General features: G+C 45.6%; 1 protein-coding gene across 1 annotated transcript in view; it reads right to left on the bottom strand.

Annotated features, from left to right (window-relative positions):
• GPC4 (glypican 4) overlaps positions 1-15,151 on the bottom strand; it is a 67,431-nt gene that overhangs the window by 20,589 nt on the left and 31,691 nt on the right. The window contains exon 3 of the mRNA XM_065077612.1: positions 2,360-2,751. Within this exon, the coding sequence (XP_064933684.1) occupies positions 2,360-2,751 (392 nt within the window). The remainder of the gene's footprint in view (positions 1-2,359; positions 2,752-15,151) is intronic.

Genomic DNA, 15,151 nt, shown 5'->3' with positions numbered 1-15,151 from the left:
CATGCAAGAGAAATACCTTTCTAAACACACATCCCTAGTGAAGATGTAAAAACATAAAGGATCATTAAAAAGCCATCAAGGCTGTTCTACTGTGAAGTGCTCTTTGCTCTCTTGGTAGCACCCCAGGAAAGTAAAAAGCTGCTGGGTCTCACAGTAGTTTGTATTTCTCCTCCTGAGGATTTTCAATTAAGCATTTTTAACTTGCTTGTTACAAAACACAGTAAAACTAATATACATTACTTTGGACATTTTTTCATAAAGAAGAAAAGAAGGTTTATCCCTCAAGTTAATCCCTGGTATAAGCAGTCATCTCACTACAACTCCTGAGTAAAAATAATAAGGAAGCAAAGTCAGAGCCATTACATAGAGCTCAGCAAAGCCAAGCTAATCTATATGTAATGCGGGAAGCCCCAAAACACAACCACAAAGCATCAGGCATAAAAATATCAGCTTTTAAACTCTGGTATAGAATTTCCCATTGTGTCTTGCAGAAATGCAATGTTAGATTTCCACTGAATGAGATTAAAACATTATTATTATTATTATTATCATCATCATTATTAAGCTGCAACTAAAACTTAGGTATTCAGCAGCAGACATTTGCTACCACTTCAAAAAGTCCATCTGTTGCAGGATCTCCAGCGCAACTTGTGAAAGTGAAGTGGAAAGTGTGGTAACTGTGATCATCCACGGTGCGTGAGCTATTTTTGCAGCTGAGTGGGTCTCTGGGTAACCTTCCACACTCAAGCAATTAATTCTAGACTTGAAGGCAACTCTACACTTGAGAATCTTCAAAAGGGAAAGAGAAATCACGACGCCACCTCAGGTTCATGACTCTGATTCGTAACAGATGCGGAGACCGTAGCCCTCGTGGTCCCGTGTCAAGTCTGGAGACGTTTTGATGAATTCTGAGCAGATGGAGCATAAACACAATCCCCCACTCATGCACATTTACTGCCTTATCAAGTGATTGCACATTCCCGAAAACCACACTGGGGCTTAGCGGATGGACCCCTCCCCAAATACTTCATCTGCACACTCTAGCAGTGAAAACCCCATCCCCTGACTACAATATCTGCCACATGGTCAGAAAAACAAGCCACCAAATCTGAAACCACAGCCAAGAGGTTGGTAGGCTTGGTCAGTGACCTGGTACGGAGATAAGATGCTTGGCCTCACCCAGCACCAACCCTTCCTCCCACATCATCTCCACCCCAAGGCTGGAGGACTTTGTGGTCTCGTAATAGGGACCCCGTGTGTCACCCACAGAGCTTCACAACACCCATCCTCAACCAGCAGCACACAGACACGTCTCATGCAAGAGTCATCACTATTATCTCACTTAACAAAGCTGCTTATGCTGCCTCCAAAATTGCTTTCTGCTTCTAAGAGTATCCGAACAGCTATTCTTTTCTGGCTGTTTTGGTTGGGTTTTTTTTCTCCCCTTTCCTGGAACTTAGGGTCATTCAAACTACTGCCTGCCCTTTCAATCTGGTGTTTTATGACTCTGTAACCAGGTAGAAAGTAAACCTTTCTCTGCCCGATTAAATGATTATACTAAATCTTCTATAGCCCACAGGAAATTAACTGAGTTTGTTAAAAGGAAATCACTAATATTTGCTATCTTACACAACCACTTTAAGGGGATTATTGACTACACCTGTTCCCTATATCATAGAACTCAGACTAAAATTAAAGACAAATCTCATGTCAAAAAGAAAAAGTCACTCCACTTAAACCACTCTAAAGTGGTTTATAAGAAGAGGAAGTAAACACTTAAGTGACCAACATGTCACATCTGTTTGACCCCAAAAAAAGCAACTTCACCAGAAAGGCCTGAGGTCTAATTCATGCTGCGTGTGTGGCATCAAGTACAACTGGCTCCTGCCTTGTGCATATGGCTCTGGCTCACTGTTATCATAAAAGTGCTGTTTGCTCATGCTCAGCCTCTCCCCGTGCCTGGCAGCAAGGAGCAAATCATCACCTGCTCCATAACAGATGCCCAGAGCATCCATGACTCGCTGTAATTTGAAGGCAATATTAAGAAGATACAGCCATTAGATGAGCAAACATGGTTATTTCGACTGCAGAAGGTATTTAATTTCCTGCTCATTGCTGTTTCCTAGCCAAGAAGACAGCAATCTGAGGAACGTCTCTGCTGCTGGGCTGCAGCACTGGATGGTGGTGTCCCCAGAACATGACTCTGCATGCAACAGCTTAGCCTACATAGATGGACTTCGGTCCCACCTGTGCTCAACTACCACCAACACCCTTAATATACAGCCAGGACAACAGGGAAAGATGCTACCACCCATCACGGGTCTGTGGGACGTTGGAACAAGCATGGGATGGAGCTCACCGCAGACACTTTGCTCACGACGTCCCTCGCAACGGCGAGGCCCTGCGCAAAGGTGCGGGCGGCCACGAACGCTCGTGTCACTTGTAGCTTGAGCTTCCGCGGCACGTCCCCGAAGGGCTTCAGCTGCTCGGTGTACTTGCTGACGCACTCGAGGTACTCGTCCGTGAAGTGGTACTGGGGGTTGACCAGCCGGAACATGCGCTCCAGCAAGCGCGCCCAGAACTCGTTGAGCATCTCCTCCAGGTTGACATTGCCACCCACATAGTACCGCTTCAGCTCCACAAAGAGGTCCTTGAACAGCTCCGAGTTCTGCATGTACAAACGGCCATATGTCCGCACGAACATGTCGTTCAGAGACTTTTCTGCGTTCTCCAAAAGTTCTTTGAAGAACTCTAGAAAAGAGTAAGAAGACAGGGTAAATACGGGCATTTGGTTCTGTGTTCACACCCTTCTACAGCCATTGCCATTGCTTAACTGGAAAATTCAGCGCAATGAGACCACCACCAAAATGAAATGGAAGGTTAAAGGACTCCCAAATAGTTTTCAAACAAATTGTCTGTCTCAGAATTTTTCTCTTCATAAACCAACCCCTGTCGCCCTCTCTCCAGATCGGAAGGCTTGCATGAGTGAAATCTGCTTTGATGCACATCTGGAATACCATGACAAAAGCCAGCAAAATGAGGGGAGAAGGAAAAATAAGCTAGCTTGGGTTCTCCTGGCTGTGTTCCCCTCAGCTTTTGGTGAAAATTAACCCTGTCTCAGCCAACCCAGCACAATTTCTTATGTTACCATTCAGCCATCTTAAAAAGTCATTTCAAAGCACAAGATTATTAAAAAAAACCCAACAAAATAAATGGGTGGTCTTTCATTAAACAGCCATTTTGCACAAATGGGTCTTTTCAGTTCTTGTCAATCCATTTTCTGAAGTGATGATAAACCAGACTCAAAAAATTAACAAGTTTTAATACATTTTAAAAACAAATCCAAAAATCTACCTGCAGGTTCTTTCTCCTGTCTTGCAAGTTTGTCAGCTCTCAGGGCAAGGCCTGTCTCTAATCACTTAATTGGTCCTGATTGCAGACTGGAATTTAGAGATTTTTGGCAGTACAAAAAAAATTCTCACACAATTAAGCCAGAATTTGCTCAAAATCCAAGGGCTAAACACTTGGCACAAGAACAACAAAGAGATTTCTCGGATGACAGCAGCCGGAGAGGGGCCCTTGGGCTTCACCTCTTTGGAAAAGCAGACCTCCACTTTGGTTCACCCTCCCAGAGCACCAGACAGCCCGGTGCCAGAGGGCAGCCGCTGCCAAAGCACTGTCACCACATCTTGGCAGTGCCACATACATCTCCAACACTGATAACGAGCTGACCTGATGACACCTGGCACATTGGATGCATCTGCCAGGTCCGCTTAAAGAACATCCCCCATCAAGACCGTCCCACCAAAGCCTTGGGTCTAAGCAAAGACCCTACTGCAAAGCTTTTGCCTTGGAGATTGTGCGTAGATGAGTTAAATTAAAATTTAAAAATAGGGAGAGGGTCCACTAAGTCAACTGCACAGCCTCTCCACCGGCATGCACAGCACAGGCAAGGAAGCATCTTATTTTTTGCATGTCAGCAGCAATCGAGGAGCCCGACCTCTGCTTTTCCATTACTCATATTTAATAAATATTTTTTAATAAAACATTCCTCTGTGGGTTTTTTTTATCCTCAAAGGAGTAATGTTTAGAGCCAGAAGTTGTTGGGGTAGGGGGATAATATTTTGGCCCAGTGTGAATTTAAACCTTGTTAAAACGTATTAAAAGTATGCTGAAGTTCAGATTTTCATCTTCAAAGTGCTCCAGTACAAACAAAGCCTAACACAGAAAACATTTTCTGGAAAAACTGAAACATTCTTTGAGTTCCTGACAAACAAAGTCATGGGGCTCAGTGCCTGACATGGCTGTATATAATGCAGCCTCTTAGGAGCACAAGAGAAATGATCCAGGGAAGAAGAGATTGATTTCAAACACCCGACATGTCCTCTGTCCAATATCAGCAGGAACCTCCACGTTCGTTCCCATGACTGGCATTTCCTCTCCAGGAAGATTTTTTCTGTTGAGTTTATACTATAGAGATTAGCTTGGTGTATATTAATTTCTAATTCACTTAATCATTTTGAAGGCTCACTTCCTTCCTTTGCTCAGACCTTTTAGTACCACCAAATAAGTTGTTCATTTAAATATTTTTTGTGCCAGGCATCAGCAAGCCCTTCAAAAAGAATTAAATTTTGAAATTACATTCATGGAACCCAAACCAATGTTCTGAGCCAGGAAAGTAATCTCAATTAATACATCCATATTACCATAACCTATTTATTCTCCTGCCCAAACTCATTTTATTGGTTACACTTTAAAGTGGGAATTCAATAAACTGTATCCAGGCTTTAGAGCACTTCGTCTCAGACGTTTTTCATGTGGGCTAGAACCAGGTATATTTATTAATTATCCTGAAAACAAAAAAATTTGCAACCTAATTAGCAGCAGATACCTGTGCACCCGCAGTCTTTCAGCCAGCAGCTTTTCCTTGCCCAAAAGTAATGTAAATAAATGAAATGCAACCTTTCCACCAAAACCAGCCACTTCTAGAGCCCCAACACGACGCTGCTGAAGGAGGCACGAAGCAAAGCTGTTGTCCCTGGCTCAAGCACCAGCCAGTGTTCTCAGAGGTAGAAAACACCCGTTTCTCAAGTGCCACTTTCCAAATAAGAAGAGGACGAGGACAGAGGAGGCTGTGTCTGCAGCCCGGAGTCAGCACCCACGCTCCCACCACACAAAGCATCCCTGCCAGCACGTGTCTGCATCCCAAACCGTGCTGGATGGGACATCCTGCTGACTGTCACTGGCTTGGCCCATGGGTGGCCTCGCTGGCACCCTGAGTCTTCTGGGGCAGGGATGCGGTTAGGAAGGTGCACAAGAGGAATGCCAAGCATGGTACCAAGGGCATGGGGTCACCCCACACCTGCAAGACAGGACGAACTTGGGGCAGGACATGCAGGGCAGCTAGCTGACATCTTCCTCCGTGCAATGCACAGCTGTTGCATTAGCACTCTTAACTTGGTCAGCAGCAGGGATTAAATTTTACATATATATATATATATATATATATATATACACACATATATATATATGATTTACTCTGGCTGTTGGCATACTACAAGCCTGCATGCCCAGTTTCTGTCTCTCCTTCAAGAAGTCAGCTTGGGCACGGCAAGGAACACTAAGCTTCTCTTCGTGGAAATCACGGGCACAGAAGTCTGCAATGAAGAGAAGAAAGCCCAAAAGTCCTTTTTATTACTTAAATGCTAATCTGACTAGTAACTCCCTACATCTAATTAGATATTAATTCTCCCCTTCACAGAAACAAGCTGATTAGCAAACACCAATGTAACCCAGCATTAACCTTGCCACCGCAAGAAGAAAAATGGCAGGTTCCTCTCTCACATCTTGACTGTTTGCTGGGTAAAATAAATGACCACCTTTCATTTGTATTAGAAGTTGACTCGTTCTCAAACAAAGCAAACACACAAAAGCCTCGGTTGCTTATTTTACAGCACTGTAAAAGCACGTTTTACAGCTGTGTTGCAAGCAATCTGTACTCATTAAATTATCACTCTGACAGGCTTCCTGTGAAAAGCTGTCAAACGCAAACATTTTTCACAGACGACAAATCATACTTTGCCAGTGCTCTACCAGACACTTCTATCCTGAAGGATGGTGGGCTCCTTTTCCCCTACCAGTTATCTTGTTTAAACTCCCAGAACAAGATCTGGCCCCTCTGTCAACAAACAGGCAAAAGCACACACAACACCGGGAAGGGCTTCGCAAACTGACCCGCAGGAGCAGCACGTGGCTTAAGGGTCTCCGTAGTTCTCCTAGCTAAGAGTAGAGTGTGGAGAGATGTCTGGGTTATGCAGAGAAAAATCACCCCTTTGCTCTGTTTAATCTTCACAGGCAGAGGATGGACCATCAGACAAGGCGCTGGGGCTAACGTGGTTCAGCCAACTCTGGTCCCACCTGGTACAGAAGCAAGCCCACATTTTACTGCTTCAACCCATCTCATCTAAGCCCTGCTGATGCAAAGTCATCTTATCGCTTGGGGTGATGATGCTCAGAAGGACGAGTGCAGGGGCAAGGGTACCAGTGCTGCTGTCTGCAGAGCACAGACGAGCTGCAGAGCAGGACCAGAGCCACAAAACCTTTCCTAACGCCAAGAAGGAAGTCTAAAATTTGTCTGCATTGCAAAATAAATTCTGTGGACACTACAGACTTTGACGTCCAAAGGAAGATGACATTTCCAATGCAATTAATATTTAGAGATAAAAAAGGCAGTAATCTGCAGTCAGGCAACCTACAGCTATGGGCTCTGTTTATTCTTCTAACATGTTTTAATTTCAGGGTAGAATTTCAGTGCTCAACACTTGAGGAAAACCTAAAGACGTCATGAAACAGTAAGAAAGAGTGGATGCAACTTATCTAGTATTTCTCTGCAATAGAGTCCTGGGGGGAAAAAAAAAAAAAGTCTCTGCTTTTGAACAAACCCTTCCATAAAAGAGCACAATGGGAAAACATAACCATAGTTACTCAGCAATTTCCTTTTTTCAGGTAATAAGATGTATTACCCATTTACAGCTTCAGGGCAGAACAGCCCTGCCAGTAACTCAGCACAGGAGAACACCGCACCTCCCCAAGGTGCTTCCACATGACATCAGTTCCCATTGCCAGAATAACTCAAAACAATCTTTCTCCCCAAATTGTGGATACATTGGGTGGAGCAATTGTGTTTCTATAAGTACCTAATTGTGAGGCACAGGGCAAATTACACCTCCAGACAATATATCAATTCCCTGGATTTTTGTACCTAATATTGTTTTTTATCTTGGATTCACAGATCTCATCTGAAAATAACCTTTTTTTTTTAAGTAAGAAGGGATGCAATGTTTCCCTATTCCTCCTGCTAACATTATCAGACATATTAAGAGCAGGCACAGTCCAATCTAAATCAAAGGCAGCTCCTGAAAATAAAATGAATACAAAGGGGCATGTTCCCTTTCACCCACAGGTAGCTCTGCAATTGCCCTACAAATGCTGGTGACAGAAGAAGCAGCAGAATGGCCTGGCCTGAGCTGCCTCCTGCCACCACTGACACCATCTGCCCTCAGCAGGACCCAAGCACCAGCGTCCTCTGCCCCTCCAGCCGTGCCCCGGGCAGGGACTCCTCAGGGCTGAAGCCATAGCCGACCACCTTAGGAGTGCAAAGTTTTGCCTTGATGTTCCTGATCTTCAGGGATGAAATGCATTTATTTCAGAGAATAGTTTCCTGGAGAGAAGCACAGCTCCGTGGCATCCTGCTCGCTCCTCTTCCAGCAACTGCAAAGAGTCAAACCATGAGCAACCCAGGGGTCAACACTAAAAAAAACCATCATTTTTTTAGAGCAGAGAAAACCTTAACTGCCATGTAAAAAAAAGTAGAGAATCTTATCCAAGAGCTTGGCAAGGCCGTTGAGCCAACGTGCTCTCTACAGATGCCTTTTTGTTGGCCATGTTCAGGTGTGCTGGTGTCCTTCCAAAAGGAGGCCAGAACTACCACACACCCTTCTCCCAAAAGCCACTGGACATGCTATATTTCCCACGCACAAGGTTTGCTTAGTTTAGAGCTGTGTTTTCAACTGCCCTTACTCTGCTTGAGATTTCCAAATTAACTATGCAAACAGATACCACGTAGACATTCAATTACTCAACACACCTTAAAAAACAAATAAAACCAGGCTCAAGCACACAACATGCTGAATTTTTATGTGCACAATTAATTAGTTTCAGATAATTCGCCACCCAGCTTTTCAGGTATACTTTTAACATGTTGTCCAGATTATGATTAATTAAGGACCGTCTGTCTTACCGAAACCTTTAATTTGCTTGCCTGTGTAGACAATTATGCTTTCTAGTGTGTACAGGAGAACACCACCACAAAGAGATTAATTATATTTTCTCATAAAGTAGTTTACTCATAAAATGTCCACAACAGCAAGATGGATTCCCAGACGAGGGCTCCTGGCCGAGCCCTAAAGGCTGTGCCAGAGGGGCCGGCACCATCCCAGCCCTTTGCAGAGGTGCATCTGTGGATGCAAACTCCACCCTGCAGCTGCTCCTAACATGTGGAGCAGAATTCAGTCCAGACAGATAAAAGGAACTGGGAGGAAAAGAGACACGTTTCACAGCTCTCTTCACCTCAAAGGTGAAGCCATGCGTAGCTGTGCCACCTACTCCAAAGGAAAAAGCTGGGTTTTTTTTTCCTAAATGTGCCTCATTACTTTTAATACACCTTCACTTCCTTTATTGCATAAACCACATTTGTAATTTCCACCAGGGAAAAACAAACCGTAGCTTAACAACCTTTTTCCAGAAGTGTTGAGAAACCAATGAATACATAGTGTTAACACATTTATTGAATATGAACTCAGGAAGGGCAGGGCAAATCCACAAGCCGTTCCTCTGTCCTGTTTTCAAACATGTGTTAGCACTTACTGACATGGGAAGAACTATTCCACGGAGTCTGTAGTACAGGCTTAAATCACACCAGTGTCACAGCAACGGCCCCAACACGTGAGCCTTGGACAGCTGGGAGGCACATCATCATCTCCCCAAACTTCGCTTGATTAGCAAAAGGCTCCAAGACAATAACAACTGGTCTGCAGCCTCACAGGAGAAAAAACAACCACCAAAAAACCCAGATTCCTAGAACTTCTTGTTTCTTGAGGGCGCAAAAACATAATCCTCATCTGCACCCTGGGGCTGGCAGGAGCCCAGAAGAGCAGGGAAGAAGCTAAAACACAGCATGACACCACCACCATCTCACCGAGACCCAGTTCAATAAAGGAATAAGCAGCAATGAAGGAGGAGGGGGATAGAAACAGGATGGAGAATGCCATCTGTGATTCAAGAATCACACAGCAGCACATCACATCCTGCTGCATCTAGCAGCCATCCCACGAATTAGGAAAGCAGCAACCGCAGAAATGCCCTTGGTCCATCCCGCTCTGCCATTTCCCATGCAGGAGGACGAGTCCAGACTTCGCAGACTCCTCATTCCCACTTCCAGGGACTGCCACTGCTCACACGTCCCGTTCTGGGTCGGCTATAGTGGGTTTCTCCCTGCTGCACACAAGCTGCCATCTCCTCGAGCAGCAGGTCCTTCATCCCCAGTGCTTCCATCCTCCTCCTCGTGACCATGACTCAATGGCCATGCTCCCCAACACACCTCCCTTGCTGCTGCTTCTTTTCCCTCCATTTGCTGGCTCTTCCCTCCACTCCCCACCTCATCTAGTTTTCACCGCACCCATTCTTCAACCTCAACTGGCCTTTCAAACACAACTACAATTTCTCAGCTGCTTTAGCCTGCTGATTGAGGTCCTTTTGGTACCAACACACCACCTTTCCACCCTGAAACAGCAAACGTCACCCACAAAATCTGAAAGCGAGTTCCTTCAGGTTGCCTCCTCCACAAACCCATTCAGTGGAGCTTTCTGGGACACTGGCTAAGGTATTTCACACATACGTATTTTCCAAGCCTCCCTTCCTACAACAGCTGTTGCAGAGCTTGAGGAGGACTTGTGAGGCTGAACGGTGGGGGTGGCTATATTGTTCCTATTACCTCAGTTCCCCTCATCTCATTATATTTGCACTGAGAGCTCTTCCAGCAAGGGCCACCTCTCTTATTTGTTCATCCAGCATGCAAACAGCTGGACTCTAAGACATTACAGTACATTTAACACTTATAGCTCCAGCTCTGCACTAGTGCAATATCACACTCCCAAGCCCTTCGTGAGACCCCAAAACACCACCGACTCAAAGGGCATCCAGAGGAGCAGCTCCCAAGACCCTCCAATGGGAGCCCATGCATAGGCTAGGTGGCTTCATTGTGCAGGAAGGAGGAAGAGAGAGTTAATTTTAAACAGACAAACAATAGCTCATTGACTGGCTGACAGCAATTAGTAACCAGAGAGCACCCGGCACGTTTCCTGTAGACAAGTATAAGGCGTGCTGCCCACATCTTCACTTTGGGAAAAAACCCAAAAGGGCAAAAACAGTTTGCTTGTGATCTTAGCAGCAGAACTACTTGGAAATGAGATGCAGAAGACTGACTGATCCCTCCAAGCCCATACACAAAGTGGTTTTGCCCATTACTGAAGCCTTTGCTCAATTACAAAATCTAGTCTCTCTTTCCCCCACCCCAACCTACAGGACAGGAGCCTTCCCCCACTTTGAGAACTCCTCCTTCTGGGATGACTTGACACCAGGATCTTTCTGAGGCTCCCAAAAACAGAGGTCTGGTCCCCCATTGTCAGAAAACCATCACCTTTCTCAACAAACAACACTAAAACCAAAGTGGTTCATGCACCCCCTTAAAAATCTCCAGATGGAGAAGAGCCAGTTAAAAGAAAAATAAAATAAACAAACCTCCAGTGTACAGACAGCAGACAATTTGTTTGATTATTGCTGCAGTGAGTGGGAAAGCAAAAACAAAAGCCCACAAGTGGGTTTTTCTAGAAGTGTGTTGGTGGTTGCTCCCTCCTGCTTCTTATAAATCACTCCTTCCTCAGCCCAAACAAGAACAGGTCTGAAACTAAGTCTAAAGGACTGGCTCTCAGCAACTGCTTATACTGTAAAATTGGAGGGACCTTCCCACTGTTTTCTGCCCTGGTTGATATAAGGTTTGGTATAAGGTTGAAGAGGGAAGAACAAGGCTGCGCCTTCATCTAGACACGAGTGGCAGCAGACAGACAAAACCACTGTATTATTTGTATGTTAACGATGCAGTCATCATCAGCTCACTCACTGGAGGATGGGTTGTAATGGTAGAGCTCTCTCCATTGCACAGATTTATTCAGATGCACAAATACCACATGGCTCTGGCCCGGCAAGCATCGAAGGTCCAACCAGGTCTCTACTCTCAGCACTCCTGCTGTGTCACAACACCCAGAACTCCAGCAGACAGGACTCGCCCCATGGTCCTGGACGCCTGGGGACCCTGGCACACAAGAAGGATGAGGCCCTGGGACTCTGCTCCTGCAGGCAGCTTCCAATAAAAGAGTAAATGTGAGATGAAGGTCCCCAAAGGGCAGTTATTTCGGTAAGGCAGAGCGTCCCCATGGTCTGCCAGGTTCTAACTATAGGAGCGGTGGGCTGGGCACCTGTGGGGCTCGTCTTTCACTGTTTGCCTCCACACAGCCCAGAGCAGCAGAAAGCACAAAAAGCTTTCCCTTGTCCCTCCTGCATCATTCCTGGTTATTACTATTTCTCAGCCACGCATCCCCCTGTCCCAGCACACAACCCTGCTAACTCCTAGCTGGAGACAGTGGCTGGAAGGCAAGGGGTATCCAAACAACAAAATCTAAATTCAGAAATGAAAGAGATTACAGGGGGAGGTTTCCTCAGTTTCAGGAGTTTGGAAGGTATTTGGCCAATGTCCCCCCAGACTAGCCACTCAAACTCAGCCACAATCCAGTCACTGGAAGTTATTCATGCATCCAGGTCTCAGGGACCCTTGGCCACCTCCAGCTGCCCTGAGTTCAGCTTCTTTCCACTCATTGTCCCAAAAGGGTTTTGTTTTACACTTCTGTATTTGTTTTATCTTAAACACTAATGGACAACTCAGGGGGAACAGACCGGAAACAGGACTCTCTAACATTTAATAGCTTCCCAGATGCTGGTTCAGGCTGTACCACATTGTAAAAATCCTTCTGTCTCTTGGGCACTGGGAACACCAAACCTCCTCCCAGCCCAGCCTGGGGACAGACCATCTCATGTTCACCTCCATCCAGAGGGTGCAGAAGAAAGGGACAAGACATGGTTTAAGTGCAACAGCAAAAGTGCTTGTTAAATGCAGGGGCAGGAGAAGAAACAGTCACTTGTTGGACTCAGCCCCACAGGGCAGAAGCTCAGCAGCCTCTAAATAAGAAAAAGCTAAGAACATCCTATCTAGGAAGCAACAGAACAGCGGAAACACTGAAGAAGAGTTATGGGCTATGTCCTGTCCCTGCTCTAATTCCTCAGAACAGCTGAGCAATTTCCCCAAAGCACTGCTTGGCTAGTACAGACCCTGGCGTGGAAAAACTTCAGCCAAAAAGGGCAAAAGAGGTGAAAGGTGGAGTTTAATAAATGGGACCAACCATTTATGCAGTCTTAATGTCACCATTAATCCTATTAATGTTATTCATTCCTTGCAGAGGGAAGGCAAGGGCACTAACTAGTGAAGATGAGACAAGGCAAAAGTAGATTTTAAACACTCCACTCCCTGACTGCTGTAGCTGCTTCTGTGGCATGAGATGTCCTCACAGTCACACACCTTTGTGGTTTTCCCATGGCTGTCATTATCATGGAGGGAGATGCTTACATGGCTAGAGAATCCCATTCACTAATTTCTCAATAAACATGTAATCTTAGAACATGTATGCCAGAAAAAACAGCAAATCTTCACCTCTAAAAACATCTAGCAATGGGGTATCCAACAAGTCCCACAGTATTTCTTTTATTTAAAAAGCATTTCCCTTACTGCTGAAAATATACACCTCATTGCTACACTGGGACTGGGCTAGTGGTTTAAATCACAACAGGAGAGACCCCCAGGAGCACACATAGCTGTACCATAAGCAAATATTTAGACAGGATATCAAAGAGACAGGACTCCCAAGCTCTAGTCTTTCCCCAGTGTCTGCAAACCAAACGTGCACAGGATCTGACGCGGTCACATTATGCATTAGGAGCCCAAATGACTTCTGGCCAGCCCTTTGGGGACAGATAATCAGCAGCTTGTTCTATGCTCCCGATTAAGAGGAGATAATCCATTTCTGTATGGCTTTGGTGTCGGATCAGAGCAATTCTGGCAACAGTCCCGACAGCACACAGCATTCCAGCAACAGCTGATGCAAAAGCCACGGGGCATCCCAGCATCCATCCAAGGGATGTGCCACCACTTCTACTGTCCTTTTGCAGCGGCAACTGCTGCAAAGGTCAAGCACATAACAGAAGCAGCACTGGTCCGCCTCTCCTCTGGTACCTCCTGAATGTCAAGGCTGAGAGATTAGCAGCCAGAGAACACGCAACAAAGATTCTGAAAGACCTGGAGGACACAGTTTGCTCCTTGAGCTGCACGCTGGAGGGGCTGTTCACAGCACAGGGACGTGTCACCCTGCAAGAGGAGCGTTTGCTTGCCTTGCTGGGAGACCAGTTAAGTGAAGTGAATTCAGTTTCTGCAATAACTCTACTCAGTCCTTCTACACAGCTGTAGCACAGAGCATTTCTCCTTAAACAGAGGAAGGTGCGCAGCTCATTTTGTGTGTGCTTTATTTTCATCTCAACAGATTTAGCTACGATCAATGAGGAAGCTCTACAGAGCTGCAAACGCTAAAATCAGAGCATGGACCCACGCAAAGGAAGAGCTCTGGAAGGGATCACATGCTTTTCACACGTGGGTCTTGATCATCTCCCTTTCCTCGTGGCTGGGCACATTACACCAAAAAAGGGGGGAACAATTACATTGGACAAGGAAAATTCAAAGCTGCAAGGCAGAACAGACCACAGCCAACACAATGACCAAGCACCAGGACTGAAGGAAGGAAATAACCACACCACAAATCAGCCTGTTAGTCAGTAGGAGGCTCTTAGAAACAAACCAACAAAACTATCGGGCATGGCACTCCAAAATGTTTGCAGGAGGGTCTGAAAACCTCAGAGAGGAGATTCCCCAGCCTGCCCCTGCCACAGCAAGAGTGCTGCTGGAGAGGGGTGCCACCAGGTGATGGGGCTGGAAGGAAAGAGGCATCACAATTAAAAGTCTTCCAAGAGGTAAATGATGCAGGATGGTAATGAGTTAATCTCTGCTTCCACCCCAGGTAAGATTAAAAACAAACAACAAAAAAAACCCAAAAAAAAACCAAAACAAAAACAAAACAAAAAAAAACCCAACACACCCTACATCAGCTTTGTCTGCAGCAAATGAAGATTGAGATTTTATATTCACAAATGTTCAAAGACATGTTTGATATTCACAAATGTTCAAAGACGTGGCCATTAGGCTTTGCTGAGGAGGTTGCTAATTCTCCTTCATTAGTTTTGTACAGGGCAGAGAAACACCCCTCAGGGACAGGCTGGGCACAGCAAACCCAGCTTCCAGCAACAGGATCACCCCATCCCCTTCCAGATTTGCCTGTCCAGGACTCCCAGGGCTAGGATCAGGATGAGACCAGCACAGGGCACCCTGCGAGGGGCCGACTGGAAAACCACACAGCGCAAACAAAATAGCTCCTACAGAGCTCCCTGTAAAAGCTCACCCATTTTGAAGCTTTGTGCTTTGACAGGTATCCAGCTCAGCTTAGCTTAATATCCCCTGCCATCGTGCAGCCCTGCAGCCGTCTCTCATCCCACAAACGGGCAGACACGCCTTGCAATACATCTGCACCACGTCAGGGAATACAGCGAACCGTGCATGCTCTTTGTTTTCAATGCAGCATTTCAAACAGCCTCGTCGTTCATCTAAGGTGAAGTTCCTCTGGTCTCTTTGAAAGAGCTTATCTATGGGCTGGATTTCATTAAGCGTCTTGTTCTGCATTTAATAAGCTTGCAAGTCTAGACACTTTGGTTCTCTCTATTACCCCTTGGTGTACCAGCAGGTAGAGACAACAGAGGTTAAGAGGGAAATATTTAGCTAGTTGATTTAGATGCTATCAAGATGATTACGTAATTCCACTTTGAC

The sequence above is a fragment of the Columba livia genome, chromosome 12 (assembly GCF_036013475.1).
Source record: "Columba livia isolate bColLiv1 breed racing homer chromosome 12, bColLiv1.pat.W.v2, whole genome shotgun sequence".
Taxonomy (NCBI): Eukaryota; Metazoa; Chordata; class Aves; order Columbiformes; family Columbidae; genus Columba; species Columba livia.
The sequence above is the reverse complement of the archived record's forward strand: the minus strand, read 5'-3'. Positions and strand labels throughout refer to the sequence as shown.